Below are 22,180 nucleotides of genomic sequence, written 5' to 3' on the forward strand. Positions count from 1 at the left end.
CTCCGTTCAAGACAATTTCTGGGATTCTGATATTTCTATTTTGGGTCATTTGTTTAACTAACTAGTGCTCCTTTCTCTCTCTCTCTCCTGTCTCTTTCTCTTTTGTAGGCACTTGAGGACCCTCTTTCATCTGTCAGGGATACCTTTGCGGAGGCTCTAGGTGCTGTGCTTGCCCTTGCAATGAATCCTGAAGCACAAGTAAATATCCTCAATGGGCTGTCTTGGTCATTATCCAAGAAAATTATTTTCATTCAGACTTTTATTGCTCATATATTATTCTAACTAGGTGCAACCAAGAGGTAAAAGTAATTCTGCTCCAGCAAGGAAACTGGATGGTGGTCTTCAAAAGTATCTAACACTTCCCTTTATGAAAGGTATGTTTCCTGGTGCTAATTCAGGGTCATTCATGAATCTAAGAATTCAATGAAAAAAGAGTGTTCTGAATCCCTGATTAGAAGTTTTCTTTGTGTCACATCTTTAGGACTTGACAAAGCTTATGGAACATGCTATTATACTGACAGTCGTTCTTTGATGTTAATTCGCGCATATGTCTTAAAATCTGCGCCAATAGGCTAGAAGTGCATAACAAGCGTATGAGCCTCCCCCCACTTTGGGTCTGGAAAGGGTCATTAACATATGCAGCCTTACCCCTACTTTCTCAATGACCTAGTCAGCCATGCCCTGTGGTTGATACTGATCATTCAGTTCAAATTCAGCCTTCTTGAAATCTGGCATTGTGTTTTAGTTTCTCATTTAATTATGTATCTGGCTATGTCATTTGTGGAACTTTAATCAGTTTTTTTTTTTTTTTTTTTTTGGGTGGGGGGGGGGGGGGGGGTAGTAAATAATCATGAATTTGGTTGCTTTGAAGAAACTTGTTGAAGTTGGGTAGCAATGGTCCATCTTAGACTTGAAGCTTGGTAAAATATGCCCTACCAGAAGTTTGGCTGGTCAAACCTGGAAAATTTATGTTTAAAACTTGGTCAGATTACTTGATGCCTGTAGCAGTGTTTGTTTGCAGCCATGCTTATAGAGACTGTAATTTTTTTAGTTGCTTCATCTTTGGTCAGTCAATCAGTTTAACTTGCATTGCTGAATATCACATATGTCCAATAAATTCTTCAAGCCTGTTCTTCTTGGTGCTTCATCTTTGGTCTCTCAATCTGTTCAACTTTCTCTGCTTGATCTCAAAAATTTCCCATAAGTTCTTCAAGCAGTGCGTCGAACTCCATAATCAGTATTCTCTGACTCTTTTTATATTATACCATGCTTGCTTCGTTTATTGTTCTAGTGAAAATATAATGGCAGCAAGACCCCCCAAACTCTGGCGCCCACCACCCCAACCCTGCACACCCCCAAAAAGAGGGGGGGGGGGGGAACTGGGAAGAAAAGAAAAATGTCAAATGTGATGAAGATTGTTTTTATGATTGTTTCATCAAGTTCCCCTGGGTTCTTACTGTTGATTGTTAGATATCATTAATTCTCACAATCCTTCAATTTTCAGCAATTGGACCTCATTCAAAGAATGTGCGAATTGGATTAACACTATCGTGGGTGTTCTTTTTACAGGTACATGCTGCTGACTTTCCTTAAAATTTGTTATTTGTTTTCTCCTAGTGGATACTTTTTCATTATTTTAGGTGGATGAAGTTTCTGTATTTGAAAATTTGAGATTCTGACTGGATCAATGTAGTTTCTTTCCATCCAGCGAATGTATTCAAATTGAATATGTAAGTTTACGGGCTTTTCTTTTGCTCTTGTTATTGCTAGGTCTTTGGATTGAAACTTTCCACAAAAGGCAAAAAGTATAGGACCGGCTTTAGTTTGTTTTAATTGCTTGAAGTCTTAGTAGGATCATCTATTTTGTTGATTTTAAATTGTCAAGAATCCTACTATATTTTTTTGCTCATTTATGTATGTCTCTTTTATTAGTTAAACACTTGAAATCAGCTTATTGAGGACGGAATAGAAAAATGAATTAAAGCTTGAGAGTTGTATGCTTGCAGCCCCCTGCTCTCTCCTCTTCTCTTTTTCTTCTTATGAGTGTTCTTCTCTATCTTCTCTTGCTTCAAGTATGATTCTTCTCAGGTTTCCCCTTCTTACCTCCGATCTTCTTTATCCTTATTTATCTTTTATTCGGTCTCCTATTATTTGGTATTAGAGGCCAAACCTGGGTAAATCACTGTTCTCCCTCGCAGACTCTTCAACCTTCTTATCTCTCTTTCTTGCTTTTCTTCTCCTCCCTGAGATCTATCTCTTATATTCCTGCCTTCCTTATTTTTATCAATGATTGTGACCTAATCATGCTGTAGCAATCCATCAAAGCCTGTTTTTGTGGATGCCAATCGAGTAAAATAGATCTTTTTCTTTTACGGAACTTCAGGACCCCTTTTTTTTTTTTTAAAAGAGAGGTAGAAATTGATGCAGCAAAACGAGCAGTTACTTTTCATGTTACAGTGACATGAACAGTAAAACTAGGAGATAATTCTTCAAATTCGATGGGTCCCAGGTCCAGCTTGCAGGAAGATAAATCAGGAGATGATGTTACCAAGTTCAGCCAGCAAGGGATAAATTATTCGTCATATTTGGTGGGCCCCAAGTCCAGCTTGCAAGGAGATAAATTAAGAGATGGGTGGGTGTAATAGAGATAATGTAGATTTTTGTTATTTATTTATTGGGGGAATTATGTAATCAGATTGTTAATTCAGGTAGGATATTTAGGATCAGTTTTAGTTAGTTTTAAATTGCTAAGAGTGCTAGTAGGAGAAGTTGTTTTGTTAGTTTTAAATTCTCAAGAGTCCTACTATAGTTATTATTTCCCCCCCCCCCCCTTTTTTTTTTTTAAATTGCCAAGAGTGCTAGTAGGATAAGTTTTGTTAGTTTTAAATTCTCAAGAGTCCTACTATAGTTGTTTTTTTGTTGGTTTATTTATTTATTTAAATTGAAGTATGTCTCTTTTATTATTTGAACACTTGTAATCAGCTTATTGAGGATGGAATGAAGAAAAAAAAGAAAATAAATGAATTAAAGCTTGAGCATTGTACGCCTGCAGCCCCCCGCTCTCCTCCCCCCCCCCCCTCTCTTCTCCTCTTCTTCTTATGAATGTTATTCTCCATCTTCCTGTGCTTCAAGTCTGATTCTCAGGTTTTCCCTTCTTCCCCCTATCTTCTTTGTCTTTATTTCTCCTTTATTCTGTCCCCTATTAAAGTCTTGTGGTCATGACGTCTGCCATTTGTTCTCCAGTTGTTACAGGAGGTGGACATGGGCATCAAAATTCCACCCCCGCTTTTAGCAGTCAACTTCAGTGTTTTACTGAAGTCATTGTTAAAATGGACAGCAAGATATATTGATAGTATCTGGTCGGATCATCAATGGTAGGTGCAAATAAATAAGGATGTGAAAGTTAGATCCTAGAATGGTGCAGTTTTGGTTTGTGCTTAACGGTTTTGGGTTGAAAAACACCTGGCCCAAACACAAACCATTTGCAAAATAACGGTTTTGGCTTGATTTGGGGTCGGGCTATAACGGTTTGTGCTAATCAATCAACAATAAAAGTTGCCCCATAGCTAAGGTTTTATTGATTCATCTTTCTTTTCTTTTTTCTTCTCTCTTTGAATTAAATAGGGAATATAAGAGAGAGATGATGGAAGAAGGAAATAAGAAATTAGATTTATGGAAACCACTGCATTGTTTAGGAAGAAATTAGATTGTCGGAAACAGAAAACAGGAAAAAGAAAGAAAGAAAAGTTAAGCTACTCTAAAATCTGAAATATAGAGCTAATTTAGGGTGGTACTTCACTAACGGGCTGATTTGGGCCATTTGGTTGGGGCTAATGGGCTGGCCAGAACCAGTCTGAAACCATTTAGGCTTTGCCCCCAGCTCAAACACAACCCATTAAGCTTTGGTTTGGGCTGTTCAGGCTACAATGGGCCGATTTGGTTCGGTTTTAATGGTTTGGGTTGCAATTGACACCCCTACCTTAATTACTGCATGGCTGCACCATTGTAAAATTTATTTTGTCCATATTTTTATTTGATATTCTTGACTTATCTAGTACTTTCTAGATTAACTCTCTAGGAATTCTGTAATAAGTTTTTCTTTTTAGGTAAAGACAATATGGCGATCCTTCTTACTATCTCTAAATCTTTACATTAGTTTCCTAAATAAGTAGCTTTTGTTGTGGATTGTCTTAGCATAAAACCAAATAATTCTCCAGGATAGTAGTTTCTTGTCTTTGGTGAGTTTCGTTGACTTTCTCATATAATTTCATATTATAATTCATTAGTTTTATGCCTCTATAGTTATTTTGGCTTGAGTTGTTACCTATTTTATTACAAGTCAGAACCACAATGCTTCCCCTCATTCAGCTGGCGTTTTCCTTGTGCTCATCATCTTATTAAACAGCTTGGTTAGCTAAGATAGACATACAAAGATGTATGATCATGATTTGAACTTTGAAGTTCAAACTTTAAGGCATTTTCCAAATATTTCTGTAATTGTTGTTAATTCTAAGATGTAGCTTGTAACATGTGTAAAATTTCAAATGCTACAAACCTCACAGAGTGAAATTATTATTTGAGCTGATGGTCTTTGTATCTTCCAGTTAGAGGGTTGGAACACTTGTTACTGTTAATTTACTTATTCATGTCTATTCCTGTAGATTCTAGTAGATGAGGGCATATCTGATTAACAAATGCATGTGTTACTGTAGGGTTTTTTTTTTTTTGGGGGGGGGGGGGGGTGGGTAATAAAATTCTTTTGAATTGTAGATAAATTTTTTTTTGAACAACTTCATATATTTGATTGTGGTTGAGCTTTTATTTGCTTTATATATTGCTTGTTTTGGTCCATTATAGGTAAAGTCTGCAATTGCCAAACCCCCACCAATCCCCCCCCCCCCCCCCAACAAAGAAAAACATGAAGTAACTTTTTTATTGTATTTTCTCGATTGGTTCTTATTCTGGAAGTTTTTGTTGAAAATATTAGCATCTGTTTGTCATTGATAATCTTAATTCCTATGAGATGTAGTTTACCCTGGACTGCTTTGGGTGGTTGGGAATTATGTAAATTGCTTGTGATGTCTTCCAGATCGAAATCTTTTTCCGTGTACCAATATAGAAATTCACACAACCTTGTGATGTGGACATTTGATTCTAATGAAACAAGTTCCTAGCCTCATCTTGACTCTTTATCTGATAGTCAGCTACTCTGGTTGAAATTTTAACTGGTTGGGTGATTTTAAACAGTGTGGAAATGGGAATGTTCCACCTATTTTTACCAGTTCTGTTCAAAACTTTAGCTTGGATTTCCACCCCTAGACACAGAATTATTTTGATAATTTTGACAGATGTCACACTAACTTTCGAACATTCTTTCGAACATTGCTAGGCTATTACTTGAAAGCACAGTTATAGTTTCTCCTTAGCTTTTTCTCCTTAGCTTTTTCTCAGTGCACTAGATGAGCTTTTAGTTGCGATGTTAACTGGAAATTAAATCGCATTCTGCAGGCAATTTGTCTGAAGTATCTGCATCCGGACACCGAGCTTCAAAACTTTGCTGTGTTGGTTATGGATATGCTTCGGGGTGATTCTTATGTGGATGCACATGCACTGGTATATTTCTGCTTCAATCTATGGATATTTTCCTTAGGATGTGCATTTTATTAGTCGTTTTTTACCACATAAGACAACCATGATATCATATAATTGTGTTTTGGCTTCCACTCCTATTTGTTTGTAAAACAACCGACAGTTGTCTGCTGTTTCTAGATGGCGCCTTTTATAAGGCTCAACTTTATGATTTATTTTTTTAATGGCAAGGTTGTTTGACTCTTTGACATTGAAACTGTGATGCAGATACATCACCAAACTCTGCTTCATTTTTAGGAATTAGTCTAGTATTGGATTCTATACATGATGGTTGGGCCTTTAATCTGATGCAATTTTTGTGTAATAGGCCATTTAGTTGGGACAAGGCTTATTGTTGTTGTTGTTGTTGTTGTAGGCCAATCTTATACTAACTTTGAGTAATTAGGTATTTTTATATCCATCTTTATTCTATTTTATTTTCTAAAATAGAGGCTGGTTTAAACCAGTAACTCAATAGAAGTTTTGGAAAATTCTCTTTTTGGCATAGGTAATGTCCTTTTTAAGCTGTGGTTGACTCTGTTCTGAGACTGGTTTGAGTCTTTTAGACAATTGGGAGTCCTTTTTTGAGCAATGGCATATGTGATTAATATTTCGAAACCGGATTTCTTGTCTACTCTTTTATTTTCTTCTCTTTCTCCCTCCCAAGAACATCTTCAACCATTCAAGTTTCTGTTTATTAGATCTTCAACAAGAGTAAAGTTGAATCATCTCCAACCAAGGAAGAAATTTTGGACCGAAGTTTCGGTAAAAAAATTTGATTTTTTTTTCTTGAAGTTTTTTACTTCAGTTGAGCCTCATATTGACTCAAAATGATCTAGATTCTTGCATACTACCTATTTCAAGCATAATTTACACAGTGAAACTATTATTTTGCCAAAAAAACCATTGAAAAGGTAACATTCAAATATATAGTATATATGAGAAGAACTGAGAATATTACCTAGTACAATAATGCTTTATTCCATGTCTCCCTCTTCCCTTTGCACCCCATACAAATGACAATACACGTCCCATGATGTTTGCTCCATATAGTTGTCGACGTAGTTGGTGTGCAGCTTTGTATGTGGCCTCATCCACATGCCTAAGATGTCCTGATGGTGGGAAGTGGGGAATCTTCGGATAATGAACTGACTCAACTGCATATGGAAGGCTGGTGGTGGCTATGGTATAGAGTGGAAGATTTATTCAACAAATGAAGAAACACCTTGGTCATCGGCGACAAGGGACACCATAAGCTCTATAATGATAGTAAGGTTCCAGTGGCTGACTCGGATAAGTGACAATGGGAGGAACACTATAAGCTCTATGACCATAAGGCTCCACTGGCATTGGTGGCTAACTCTGGGTCTGATAGCCAAGAGGGACACCATAAGGTCCATAAGTTGACCTAGTAGAACCAACACTCTCCACAACATTATCATATGAGGACTTTCCGGGCTTATGCCATCCGGATCCTCTAGTGGTGGAGTCTTTGGAATCATCTATGGTCATCGATCTTATAGAGCCCACCAAGCTCTCTGCATCAGGCAAACGTTAAGACCCATATGATGGCGTGTCCTCCGTGTCATATCCGTGCTGTCTCCCCTTTCCCTTCCTCGACTATGTCAATGAAGCATTTTTGCTTTGAGACACAGCTCCACTATGGCTTGAATCTTTTGTCGTGTGGGTGAACTAACTCTCGCTTGTGAATCTTGGTGGTTGTCCTCCCCCTCCCTAACTTTCACGTATTGCTGGTGTTAGTGGTTTGTCCACAAGAACAGTTGAATCTTGATCATGAGGTCCAACACCCTCTTTATCCCCTCCATCATCATTGTCATCGTCGTTGGGGGATGCTTGAGTTGCATCATCCTTGGTGTCTTACTAAACAATCAAATCTTTACTCCAGGTGGATGCACTAGGGTGTGGCATGAAGGGACGAGCGAGCACTGTATGTGCACTCCCCTCCTAGGTCATGAAGTCTCCCACATCAGCCCCAACTCCTCTACAATCTGTCTACTGTGATGACCTCCCTCCTCATTTAGTAAGGGCTCTACACTGTCCCTGATTCAATCAACTATTGGGCTATCATCATCTCCAATCTCTAATATGTCGGCCAACTTGATGTTGTTTCTCTCTCTTTGTCCGTCCCTTGTCTAATATGATCCTCTCAGTCTCATATTATAGTGTAAGTAGACGAGGTCCTCTATATGCTTCACACCCAATCGGTTGTTTCTCTTTGAGTAGATGAGGCTGAAGGTGCTCTAATTTTGCTCATAATTAATGGCAGAACATGTCTAGGAGAGCACTTTGCTTGCAATTGCACTCGAGTGGGGTGAGTCACGTCCAAATTGTTACCACCATTCAGCTGCAAAAAACATAGACTAAGTCATTTCTATACTTAAGTAACTAAGTTAAAGATAGAAAGATAACTAATTAAATAGATAATGAATTAACTTACCCCTAGGGGCGGATTCCCGTCCCAATACGGTCATAGAATGACTGAAGCTCCCGGTGGCATCCCTGAATACCTTCATCTAATCTATAAAGAAAAGAAAAAACAATAACTAGGTTAATACTTAATAACTTAGTGTAAGATTTTAAGTTTTGAATATCAAATCACAATCTCATCTCCAAAAGGATGATTGCTTGTTTTGATGGATCTAGTTCCAACTTCTCCACTATAGTTTGGAAGACATCTATCAAGTCTTGCCTCATCCCAAGATTGTCTTTGTAATAGTACTTGGGATTTAGATAGTATTTTGTGTAAGAAAAAGCAAAAATAAGAGGGAATAGTCAATACTTAATAGTGTGAGAATATAATGAACATTAAATTGATTCCTACTTTCCTAGACTTAAACAACTAACTAACCTTATGTAGTGGATGCTGTGACATAGACTCTTATCTAACTTGGATGATGTCGAGGATTTTCTTGTTGCCTTGTGGGTAGACCTGAGCAACTTGTTGCTTCATCTTATCTATTGCAGCCCATATGCGTTAGAGTAGGTCTTCTCTGCTGATTTGCCATCCTCAACACATGCACCATAGGCTCAAGCATCTTCACCACTGTCCTCACATAATTCCAGTTTCTGTCATCGAGTGTAGTCAACTGTACTTTCCTTCCTCCTACTGATGAAGAACCCTCCTGATTAAACCACTATGCTGATGCAAACATGCTCCTAAGGCTAGTCTTCCTACGCTTAAACTCTGCAGTGCTATCCAATTGGTAGCAAATTTGGTTATGCTTGGCCTTACTAACTCACCCGAACGGTTGCCCCTCATCGTCTTTAATGCATACGTGTGGTTATAGATGAAGGTGCTAACTTGTCCGGCTTTCTCCATGGTATTCTTCACAAGCTTGACCTTTCCCATGTCCTTTAGTCTTAAATCAATGCAGTGAGCAGCACATGGAGTCCAAAAGAGCCTATATTTGTCCATCAAGGCATCAATATAAAGTCATAAAGTGTATATGTAATATAATATGTGTTTAACAATTAAAATTAGTATTAGAATTACAAGTATGTATTGATACTTGGAGTTCTGCATCATCTTCAACCCAACTTTCTTGTAGTTGGAGCCATATCAGTCACAATTTGGATCACATTCTCCACTCCAACCTTCTTCACCACTCGCTTCAATAATTTGTAAATGCATTTGTATCGCTCTTCTCATTAGATGCATCTACTAACTTGAGAAACATTGTCCTCCCATCACAATTCAATATGAAATTGATAATGGACTATTTAGTGGGACTAGTCCAACCATTAACCATCACAATCACTCCATAATAAGTCCACATGAGCTTTAATCCATTAATATACTCATTTAACTCCTCTTTCTGCTTAAGCAAATAGACATTATATATCTCATGTGGGGTGGGCCCCTGTACACCATTCCCAACCTTGCCTATCTCCTCAATTATATTCCTATAGTAGGGCCCTTGGGCCGTATGTGCGGGAATACTATGGTACATAGCCCATTTGGAGAAAGCCATCCCTACTTTCTCCTTCACATTCCTCCACAAGTGCTTCAACTTTCTTTGCTTTTGCTCAGGCCTCCTAAATAGGATCGGATCATTACGAAGAATCTTAAGATCCGAATTTGTAGGATGTGCTAATGAAGCTCGGCCCCTTGTTGGGGCCCGTGGGATAGGAATCTCCTTCCTCACATTCCAACTCCTCCCTGTAGGGACTTGAGAGTTGCGTGTGCCTCCCATAACTATAGGCTCTCTAGAGGATCCATAACCCATAGCCCTTTGCTGCCTCCTCATGTTATCAATCCTAGCCTACTCCTTGCTCATCATCATCACCCTACTCATCTGTGTGAACTCTGGGTTAGGGTTATCTCCATACTCTCCTAGCTCCTTTGGATCAAAATCCTGCTCTTTTGGCTCTAGAAGGTCATCTAGGCATGTATCCTCGAGCTCCTTCCTCTATGTTCTCTGCTCTTTCCTCTTTTGCTTTCCCATTGCCAAGTAAGAGGCCATTGCCCTTTTGACCTCTACAGGCACCCTTTGGCATCCTACTACCTCCATACTTCCCCTAGCTAGATGCACCTTCAATCTAGTGGTGCCACCTTCTCCTATTTGTTTCTTACAATAATTGCACTCAGTCTTCTTCCTATCGGTTGTCAATGGCCTCCCGTGTTGCCAGGTTATGTCTGACATCTTTTAAAGAGAGTGCTAATACAAAAAATGCTCAGTAAGTATCTTAAAAAGCATTACAGTAAGCTCAAAAAATTACATACATGCTATTATAAATAATCTCCTATTTTTAAATATATAACAAAAATTAATTAATATTTTTAATATTTAAATAGTTTTTGAAAATATTTTAATATCTTTCAAACAATTAAAATTAATAATCAGAAACATAAAATCTGATTCAAGTCTCATTCAACATGATCACAACATAGATGAAGTGATGGTGTCTCACATTCATCAGTTTGAAGCTCATATATTAGTGCATACATGTGTATTTTAGGAATATACATATTTTAGAATAGAGTTTTTAAATACAGAAAAAAAAAAAATAGTGGCAGTATACATAAATTAATTTCAACTTCACATAATCATAGATCAACACTCTAGACCAAACATATTTTAATTTGAAAGCAATCTAAGTTGATTTGAGCCATAAACAAAATACAATAATAAGAAATGGAGAACTTTGTGAACTCACCTTGTTTGATTTTCAAAAACCCAACAATGGAGGAGCAAGAGTTGAGAAGTAATGCAAGGAGTTGCTAAAATTAGGTGAAATAGGGGTAGAATGCAAGAAAAATGAGAAAAAATGGAGTTTAAGGTCGAAATTTGCACTGGTGGTATTGCTCGAAATGGCATAACGCAGGTTCCGCTTGAAAATGGGGATTTTTATAACGTAAGATGTAATGTTTCGAAACGATACGAAATTTCGTGTCGTTTCTGTCAAAACATTTGATCCCAATGAAAAAAACTGTATTTTGTTTTGTTTTTCAAAACTGCAGGCATTTCGCTTGAAATTTCGAGCATTTTGAGCGAAAATTTTCCCTTGTCTCTAACCCATATTCTTCTTTTAATTCCCTAATCATCAACCTAGCTTCCCTTTATGTTTCTTCAAAATTTCAATACCTAAATCATCTACAGACCATTCCCACCATTAGGAATAGTTTTATTTTAATGAGTAACCCGTTACCCTGTAGGAATCTCATACCTACTTAAGCCCCCATAACCTTAGAAAACCCCAGGTCTGGTTCTTCCTTGGGAAACCCCTAATTCTCCACAGCGCAAACCATCAGAATTCTCTATAAATCTACTGATTATTCCTGAGGTCCTCCCAACAAAATGATTCTAATCTGGTTCAATCTGGTTCCCCCAAGATTCTGTGTCCAAAACCCATAAACTAAACCCTAATTTTCTTCTTCTTCAAATTCAGCAATAACCACCAGCAAAAAACATCAATCTTAATTGATAGACTTCCCTACATAAGCATAGCCTAAGTCTCATCATTAAACCCCAGGTCCTCCCAAATTCTGACCTAGTTTTGATCTGAAATGTTATTTTGACCTACCTCAGCCTACAAGTTCACATCTGAGATACTGGATGTTGGCTCCTAATTGGATCCTTTCTGATGTACGACTACATCAAACTGATACTCTGGAGCTGGTATTTTCTGTGTTCTATTCTTTTAGGAATCTAACCGAGTCATAAAGAGGAATAATAATATTATGACATATATACTTTCAGGTGTCATTTTGCCTTATGGAATAATTGTAGTTCCTATTACACTGGATTCGACAAGTTCAGGCATAGTTTAGGGTGTTAGTAATCTCATTATCTTGATTAAAAATGTTCAGGAAAGATCAGTTTGATGCATCATGCTCATACATTGTCCATTGTGCAAACTAACAAAAAAATAGAAAAAATCCAACCTGCTCATGTGTGATCAGAACCATTTATTATTTCGTGTACACCAACTGGTTAGGAAATATTTCAGGAAGCATAAATGTAATTGTGCATCTTATTCCGTGTGTTATTGTAAAAAAATGTCGAATTTGTACTCATAATGTTTAATTTATATCCATTTGAATAATGTGGATCCTGATCATGAAGATGTGGGTTAGATGGAAAATAATGGGCACCCGCCTTTCATTGTAAGAGTGCTCCCATATGTCATGCTACATATTTGTCTGAGGGTGTTGTCTTTTGCATTTGCCTAAAGAATATTTTGTTGTGGCTGTTCTTTCATGGTGCTAGGTTCCAGGTACTAAAATTTTTCAAACTAATGACACGGGTTCAGTTTGTTTTTGCGATTTGAAAACCTATGTGATTAAATGTGGAGGAAAACTTATGTAATGAAGGCTTTGAATCAAATGGGTTAGTGTGGTAACTCACTTTTTCTTTCTCTTGTTTCTTGAAGGCATGTGTTTTATACATTCTTCGGGTCGGTCTAACTGATCAGATGAGTGAACCTACTCAACGAAGCTTTTTGGTTCTTCTTGGGAAACAGGTTTGTTGAAAATTGGAATATTCTTCATTCTGTGTACAATGCTGTTGCATGAGGTTTATCTCATTTAGTTTGAAATGATTAAATAGGGTTTGTTCTTCTGGTGTTATGAGATGTATTCTTCGTTGTGAAAATGATGGAAATTGTCTTGTCCTCTGCAGCTAGGATCTTCTGAGATAAGTCCTTCCATGGCAGTAGTCATTCTACGAACCATATCATATACTTTGAAAAGTTTGGGGGAGGTAAGTTGATATTATATTGATCTTTAACTGTGTTTCAGCTTTCAACTTTCAATTGTGATCTTACTTGAGGAGCAAATTATACTAGGGTGCAGGCAAAATGCGAACATTTACCCGTCCTAGGTGGCACATTTTACTGTCCCCAATTGGAATTTTGTTGAGAAATTTGATAACTAATCCATACTTTGGGTAACAATGAGTGCCACTTGACATAAGGTTCCCTTATATTAATTCTTAAAAGGCGTTGGGGAATTTTAAAGGAGAAATGATCCAAATTAATATCATTTAAAATAAAAGGAAGCATTCTAATTGGCCTTTGAGGCTTAAAATCTGAAGCTTTGCAGATAGAATTTATGATCACACAAATAAATTTGATCTCCTAATCAGCCTTTCTTCAACTTCATTGTTCTACTGGGACATTTTGGTGTAGTTTTTCGGTGCTTCTCTTCTAGGTGGTGCTGTTCTTTTGTTTTGGGGTTTTCTGTTCTCTCCCTATTTATATACTGAGAGTACAAGATTGACAGTATTTTGAGTGAATCCTCCCTCAAAACCAGCCAAGGTTGTGATGCTGGCTAGTATTTAAAGTTGCTAATGAGACCAATGTTAAGCGTTGATTCCAAACTAGTAAGGTCCAGCCATGGATCATCTTGTGACAGGAACATAGACAAGTAACAAAACTATATTTTGAAAGAATTCTATAACGGAGAATCAAGGGATCTCTCTAAGTGAATATTGATAAGATCATCCTGTGAGAGGAGCATTGATAAGGAACAAAACTATATTTTGGAATAATTATAACAGAGAACAAGGGATCCGACTAAGTCAACAGTGATCATACTCTGGTATAGTCCTTCAATGGATCAACGCAGAGGCTTGGAGCCAGATCTTCCAAGATTTTGATGGGAACAAACTCAAATGATTCAAGAAAAGGTTTCTTGCAAATTTGGTTGTGGGGTCTTTGGGGTAAAGACTGCAATCTTAGAAGATGGGCCCCCAATTCGGGACCACGAATTTTATTGGAAAGCCATCTGTTTTGATGTTTCCTTTAGTGTATCCCTCCTTTCTCTTTCCCTTTGGTAATAGTTATCTATTCACACAAAAAATAATGGATAGTAGAACAAATTTGTTGCTTGCGAAATACTAATGATGTGCTGACAGTTTTTGTCTTACAACTTTACCTTGCCACCTTAAGGGGAGTGATAAGTAGAATACTTGCATAAACCTTACCCTTGGTATGACCTCAAAGACAGCTTGATTGGATATATAAGATCCATGCGGTTGGCCCCATTTAGTTGGACTTTTGTGCTGTGGTGGTGGTGGTGTTGTATGGACAACCCTTCTTGACTAAGAGCAGAACGTTGGGCAGTTAAAAAAATAGCGATTGATAGTCAGTAAGGTTTAATGCTCTTGAGCTTGTGCTAGTGTCCATTTATCCTTTCCAACAACCAAAGCAACTGTCTGCCTTGTTGGATCCATGTAGCCAACTTTGTTAAGTTGGGATAAGGTTTCGATGTTTTTGTTGTTGAAGTGAGACTTTTTATCTGTATAACCATTGGAGGGATTACGTTGTATTATGATAGCCCAAGGATGATTTTCCATTCCAGCAGGGCCAGGTAGTCCAAGGATAATTTCTGGGGAAACTAACCAGTCTTTGATTGTTAAAGAAGAGATGTTTCCGTTTTATTATTCTTTTGGTGGATTTGATGGGACTAGGGTTGCTTTCGAATGTCATCCTCTCATATCTATGGAGATTTATAAAAAAAATACCAAGTCTCATATTTGGGGGAAGATTGTTTATAGAGAGACTTAACAACTTTGCTCTCATTTTAAGAAATTCTGAGTGCTTTTCCATCACGTTGTGGAGAAAGTAGGATATCCAATTTCCCTGTAGGAATATGAATCACTCTTAACCTATTTTCCAATTTCCTAGAACATAGCTTTGAAAAACATACCAATACTCATTTGTGGGACTAGAAACAGAAATTATCCAGAAATAGAGAACTAGCAATTAAAGCCCATAGAATCCTTACGAGTCTTCTGTAATATTTTCTTTGCATTTTGCAGGTTCCACATGAATTTAAGGAAGTTCTCGATGACACTGTTGTAGCTGCCCTCTTTAATTCTGCACCACTTGTAAGCTATTGATTCTAGCTAATTTATTTCTTATACATCCAAAAGCATGTACTCATGTAATTGTAAGCTATTGATTCTAGCTAATTCATTTCTTATTCATCCAAAATAAGTATTCTGTTAAATAAATATTCATATACTTCCATAGAAAGTGTGGTTTGAACTCCGGAACCACTGAATGCGTGGTTTTTGCATTATTAGATTCAAGTCCAAGTAGATTAGACTACTGGATGAGTAATCTTAGTTTTTTACATGGTTATTGTGTACTCTATGTGCAAATAGATTGATCTCCTTATCCAGTAATGTTCTGCTAGTTTGTTCTTATGTGCTCAATGATGATTATTAGTTTCACCAAATGTCACCATTTTAACCCTGGCAAATCAATATCTGGCAAAATTTCTCCAGTTTTGAACATTGCTAGCATAGAGAAAAGTAAATTGCAAACCTTGCTAGCATAGAAAAAAGCACATTTCTTATCCATTATTTCTACTGTTAAAAAAGTTGAATAATGGGAACGGGATTAGTAAAATTCTGTTGCAGGTCATTGTTTTTTCCCCCCTCCCCCTTATTATTTCAAGCTTGTGATTCTTGATTTGAATAAAGATGATGCATGTTTAGTGAACCGTTACTTGATCTTGTGGCCATGAGAGTGGATATAAACAAAGAAAATCAGAGATCTCGTTATTGTGCTTTAAATGGTGAATGAGCTGCTTAGTACTACAGGTTTTGCTACAATTAGCCGTTAGTGTTGGTTGTTTTCATCTTCTGATTAAGCACATTCCTTTTACCCCAAAAAAGGAAGAGTATTATAGTCACTTCACTCCTAGTTGTGTCTAGATTTACTTGGTTGTTTCTTTGCCCCCTTCTTTTTACATTTAACGAGATATTTTCTAGAACGGTATGTTAACAGAAAAGTTTAATTAGGTGCGCACAGAGGCTGCATTGACACTGCGTGCATTGGCAGAGGTTGATCCTATTTGTGTGGGAGGTTTGGTTTCGTATGCAGTGACCACATTAAATGCTTTGAGGGAAAGTGTTGCATTTGAAAAGGTAGGCAAGACTGATGCATGTAACATCTTTTTGATTGCAAAGTTTTAAGTTTTTTTGACTCTTATAGATAAACTTCTTTGAGTAATTATGTGAATTGGTTCTTCACGTGGGAGGAGAAATCACTCTGCTCATGGATGAATTCATGGTTGTCATTTGTCAAGGCATATACCAAGTGCTATTTTGGTTTCCAAGCACCTTCTTAGGTCCATGGCAAAACCATTCCTTGTTTGATCCAAGATTTGGATGCCTAATTTTGCCTATGGCCTTATGACAGCACGTGTTGTATTTTATGTGACATAACCTATATTTTATGGTATTGAGATGTGCAATCATCTCCTAAAATTAGGGTTACTCCGGGATCCTCTCCTTTGTGAACCGGCAAATAAAAGAATCAATTATGGCAAATTTGGATCTTACCCAAACCAAGATGAGATATTATTAGGGTTTTAACAAATCTAGATGGGTTGGGTCTGGTGGTGAAATCTTGGGAGGTTAGGGACTCGGGAAACATTTGGGTTACCAAAACCTGGATGGGTTGAAAGGTGTTAGAAAACAAGCTTTAAACAATCAAAATAGCAGTTGAACTTGAACAGAGAAAAGAGAGAAGAAGAAGAAGAAGAAGAAGAAGAAGAAGAAGAAGAGAGATGATGAAGAACCAGTAGAAAAGACCTGTGATTCTTAGCTAAAGAGTCCAGAATCACAGAGCACTTTTCTTTATAGCTTCTAATGAATCTAATACAACTTGAGAGACAAGTAATTGTCCTCTAGAAGAAGGAAACAAAATATTACAGCTTTAGTAACTTCCTAACTCCTAAATAGAAGTTCTGAAAATAGAAACTACCACCAAAATAGAAACTATGCTTTCTAAAAAACTCCCAAAACTTATGTAGCAAGTTTCCCACATTAGAAATAGAAAATATAATCAAAACAACAGCAAAACACTGTTCACGTGAACAGTAAAAGCTGTTTTTTACTGTTCATGTGAACAGTAAAAACATTGTTCATGTGAACAGTAAAACTCCAAATTTACGTATACTTCAACAAAAGGAATTGGTAAGGAAGTAAAATTAGGGTTTTAACAAAGTAAAATGGAATGTATCACAGACTTATCCCAGGATGGATAGGGAAGCCAGTGGTGGAGTCAAGGGAAGGTTAGAGATGAGTTGGGAAAAGATGTGGGCTGTCATTGGGTTTTGGGTTGAGATTGGTTAGGCTTCTTGGAAGGTTATTGGGCTTTTTTCTCTCTTTCTTGATCTTTCTTTTCTTCTTCTCTCTTTTCTTTCTTTCTTTTCAGTTATGAAATTTTTCATAACTGCCATAAGATCAAGAAAGGGGAAAATCTAGGGGTGGAAGGGAGAGAGAGGGACTGGGGAGGTTTGCGCAGGGTTTGGGAGGGGTGCGGAGGGTTCTTGGTGATGTTATAGGGTGGAGGGGGCTGGGTGGTCTGCGATGGAAGGAGGAAGGTGGGAGACAGAGCTGCGGGCTAGGGGAAGAGAGGGGGGAGGGTGGGCTTGGGTTGCTGTAGCTTACTTGGAGATGATTAATTGCTGCTGGACTTGCTGAATTAATGCTGGAAATTGAACAGCAAGGGCTGAACTTGAAGAAGAAGATTACTCAAATCTGTTGTGGCCCTCCCATGAAAACCACGGCCTTACTTGCCTCCAAAGTCAGAATTTTATTCATCAATTTCAACTTGTTTCTTTACAAAGAGGTGGGTGTTTTAAATAGCCTTACTCTTATAGGGAAAGATTTGGATATAAACAAGGAAACCTAACTTGACTCAACTAGGAAATCCTTTATAGACTAGAATTTTCTTTACAACTCAATAAATAAAGAACCACTAAAATGGGATATTCAAGAAACAACTTGCAAAACTCACAAGTAATTATCAAAAAAGAATCTCACTTTAAAATTTATTTCAATTGGGACTCCATCTCTAACTAAGACTCTCTATACTAACTCAATTAGAAAAATAAAATTAGATATGGACTCACAAGCAAAATATTGGGCTACTTCAGTGTCCAAAGGAAGTGGGAAAATGACCAAAATACCCCATGTAAGGTTCAGCCAGCCCTCGTGGTGCAGCCATTGGGCTCAATTAACACGAGTTTATGATTTACATTTATTTCGTTATCTTTTAGTTTATATGCTTATATTATATTCTATGCTTGTGTATAAATGATATATGTTAGTTCTCCTATGTCAAGTCATTGCTGGTATAACTGTTATCATTTTGCATGAATATGCCTTCTATGTTGCCTATAAGCATAATTATATAAAATTATTTTTGTTGTGTATACTGCACACATATTCTCTTTGATAAATATGGATGAATATCTTCAAAGTTGTGATTTCATTGATGTGATACTGCAAAATATCTTTAGAATGATGTATGGTGGGAATGCAAAAATGAGCTGTTCAGGAAATTAAATATTCCTTCTTCCAAGTGGTTGATAAAAATGTTGATGTCAATAGTAGTACAGTTACATTAGGCCCTCAAAATAAACATTAACTACTGTATAATTGTACAGCCATTTTAAAGCTGTATGGCTCCCATAGGCCCACCAGACTTGAACAGACTAGACCTTTACTGGCCAATTAATAGCTCATGTTGGGATTTCAGTACATGTTATCAGCCTAGGGACCGAAAGGACATTTAGAAAAAAAAGAAGAAGAGAGAGAAGGGAGAGAGCTTGCATGCTTGAGAGTCTCCCCTAGTAAGCTTTATTTATATACTACAAACTGTTCTTAACTTTTCTAAACTAAATTGCAGCAAAAAGAAAAAGTAAATATGCATAGAATATGTAGGATCTCCTAGATATACTAAAAAGGAAACTATCCTAGGGAAATAACTAGTCAACCAAGCAACAAGGAAACTAGAAGTTAAACTAAAATAGAAAGTAAACTATACTAGGCACCTTCTTGAAGTGCACATGGCAAAGATATCATGACATGGCCAAGATTATCCATGATATCTTTGCCATGCTAAGAGGTAATCGTCAACACTAACCCTCAAGTTGGAGTATAGAAATCAAAGGCTCTAACTTAGAATTATAAGAATGCATATAAAAAGAATCTTCATAAATCTTGAATGTTAGTAGCACTAGCAAACACCAATTGACACTGAAAGAATTGCACCCAAGAGATAATCAACAAAAACTTAAGTGAACAATTTTCATGTCTAAAGAACCAACGAACAAGGAGAATCATAGGTGGTGGTGAAGATGAACCATGTCATAAGCAAGGATCAAGGTTTTGGTTTTGAGGCTGGTTTTGACTTGGCCAAAAAGCGAAATCTTGAAGTTTCGACCGAAATTTCGGTCAAAACCTGGTATTTTCTGAGCAAGATTCGACCCTAGGTTTCAGGGCTTAGCCTCCATTCTAATTTCTTACCTCCTACCTATGTAAAGCATAATAAATATAATAGAACTGGTAGTTTGACAAAAAAAAGCACTGAAAGTTAGTTATGAGAAGTACAAATTGTATTACATAATAGCATAGAATTATCAACATGCATGAAATGTTTAATACAATGGTTACATGTGCAACAAGTTTACAAAATACAATGACCAACTAAATCAAGTGATGGCTCATTCAAGGCATGAACAAAACATTAATAAAAAAAAAAAGAAAAAAGAAGGAAAGTTCGGAACAATCGGGTATTGCTCATGCTTCACATTCCTTTGTAGTTTGGGCTTGGGCCCATGAAGAACTGCTGGGGCTTAAGAGGTGTTTGAAGGAGAAGAGGTAAAAGAGTTGTTTGAAGGCAAATAAATTGTGGAAATAGGGTGAAAATGGGGTAGAAGTCACCAAATATGAGAGGAATCAACAACATAGGTTGAAATCTAAGCTGTGAAGCCATGGCAGAAAGGTCGAAACCTGCGAAATAGAAGGTCGAAACCTGTGATATTTCACAGGATATCATAGGTTTCTCACAGGTTTTAACCGAGGTAGAGGATTTTATAAGGAATAATCAACCCAAACTGGTTGAAACAAGCTGTCGATATTTTGGTCTGTTTTGACTGAAACATTGTAACAAAACGAAATATTGCGGGTTTTGTTACGATTTTGAAACATGCGGATATTTCAGTTGAAATTTCTACCATTTCAGTCGAAATTTATTCCATGATCACAGGTCCTCCTCTTGGCCTATGGCATACCAATCTTCTTCTTCTCAATACTTCTCTTGCTTTTTTCTATTCTTGAGCTGGTTTAAGGATCTTGGTTTCTAACATGGTATTAGGGAATTGTGATCAGCTTAAGAAAACCCTCTTTCTTCCTTGCTTGATTAGTCTTCTCTATTTTCCTTTTACTTGGTGTGCAGCCGCCCATTGCTGCACTGATGATGTATTAGCTTCTTCACATTTTATGAAGTGATCTAGATGCCTACTATTACCATTGTTGCATAATCTATAGATCAATGAAGTTTTTGGACATGGAAGAACTTGTCAAACCTACTCTACTCCGTAGTGCAAAATCTTGTTTCGTTTAGCAAAATGGCCAAAACATCAAAATTTCAGATTTTTTAAATTTTATTTCCACTCAATGTTTCGGTGTCTGTTGGAGTTTTTTTTTTGGGGCCCGGTTTCGGTGTCGAGTTTAATTTGAGGCCAATAAACACAATGAGAGTCCTATTTTTGTTGAAAACCTAAATCAAACTGGTGTTCTTGATCGGCACATGCTTGGTTGTATGTGGTGAAACTAGAAGTCTGGAACATGAATTTAACGAATGTAAATATGGATATTATGCAAGAGAACACTAAGATTTTTATAAAAGTCCCAAAAAAAAAAAAAAAAAAAAAAGACTAGAATTTAATGTACAAATAGAAGTGTAGTGTAGAACTTAGTAGTTAATACAAGGTTAAAATAGTACAACATAAGAATAGATGAATGAATTACAATTTACAATGAATGAGGAAGATATATATAGGAACTAAAATGTCATCCAAAATTACAATACAAGTGAGACTTACTCTAACATAATAATAGCTGACGTGGTGGGCTAGATCCATCCCTCAAGCTAGGAGCTCTCTAAATAATGCACATACTCAAATCATCTCTTGCTATGCCTATAGTTATCCATGAAGTCTGTCATTGCCCTTTTATAGGTATGATCATTCACATAAAATATATATTCTGTGTGTCTTATGACATGACTCCTATAGATTGTGCTAGGAATTGAATACTCATACACCAGCTCTGGCTTTAGATGTGGTACTGGAGGCTCTGATGGATATCCATAGATGGACCCCACATATAATGCGCCTGATCCATCCCTATATCTATATGCATAGATACTACTTGAATCTGTAGATTAGCCACCATATGCTTCAACATATTTATGCTCCACCTCCTTTATGTACTCCCCCATATCCACATCCATTTTGTAGCCAAGTCCATTAGCTCTGTATTGTGTAGACCCCCACACTCTCATTGCCATCCAAGCTCATGAATCCTATCGAGTTTGTCAAGCTAGCCACATCCGCATTTGTCTGCCTTTATGGGCAGAACTGGCCATGGGGACCTCTTGAGGAACCCCTAGATGAGGAGGCCTTGGTCCTATAATGAGGTGTGCCACTATGGTGCTCATGCTGGGTGGCATGAATAAACTATGACTAACCTGCGAATTTGATGGGCTTGGCTATGTTTCTAGTAGTGAAATTGCCACATACTTTGAAACTTCTCCACCACCATGACAACAACCACCACCATTAGCATCGTCATCATCATCACCACCACCACCACCACCACCATCGTCATCCTTGGTTTGAGTCTTAGAAGGAGGCTGGGTCTTGTCCAAATACTTCTTATATTTGTGTTGAAGTATACGTAAATTTGTGATTTTACTATTCACGTTATTGTGCACGTGAACAGTGATTTTACTGTTCACGTGAACAGTATTATGCTATTGTTTTGATTATATTTTCTATTTCTAATGTGAGAATCTTGCTACATAAGTTTTGGGAGTTTTTAGAAAGCATAGTTTCTATTTTGGTGGTAATTTCTATTTTCAGAACTTTCTATTTTAGGAGTCAGGAAGTTACTAAAGCTGTAATATTTTGTTTCCTTCTTCTAGAGGACAATTACTTGTCTCTCAAGTTGTATTAGATTCATTAGAAGCTATAAATAAAAGTGCTCTGTGATTCTAGACT

At 37.1% G+C, this 22,180-nt stretch overlaps 1 protein-coding gene across 3 annotated transcripts in view; it reads left to right on the forward strand.

The window, feature by feature from the left end:
• SWEETIE (HEAT repeat-containing protein) overlaps positions 1–22,180 on the forward strand; it is a 144,845-nt gene that overhangs the window by 11,048 nt on the left and 111,617 nt on the right. For all 3 annotated transcript variants that reach the window (XM_089159117.1, XM_089159114.1, XM_089159116.1), the window contains exons 5-12: positions 109–198; positions 287–374; positions 1,505–1,569; positions 5,509–5,613; positions 12,523–12,612; positions 12,771–12,851; positions 14,913–14,981; positions 15,903–16,028. In XM_089159117.1, coding sequence (XP_089015243.1) covers positions 109–198; positions 287–374; positions 1,505–1,569; positions 5,509–5,613; positions 12,523–12,612; positions 12,771–12,851; positions 14,913–14,981; positions 15,903–16,028 — 714 coding nt within the window. The remainder of the gene's footprint in view (positions 1–108; positions 199–286; positions 375–1,504; positions 1,570–5,508; positions 5,614–12,522; positions 12,613–12,770; positions 12,852–14,912; positions 14,982–15,902; positions 16,029–22,180) is intronic.

Source organism: Hakea prostrata, chromosome 6, assembly GCF_041222555.1.
Source record: "Hakea prostrata isolate BN-2017 chromosome 6, UWA_Hpros_2, whole genome shotgun sequence".
NCBI classification, from domain to species: Eukaryota; Viridiplantae; Streptophyta; class Magnoliopsida; order Proteales; family Proteaceae; genus Hakea; species Hakea prostrata.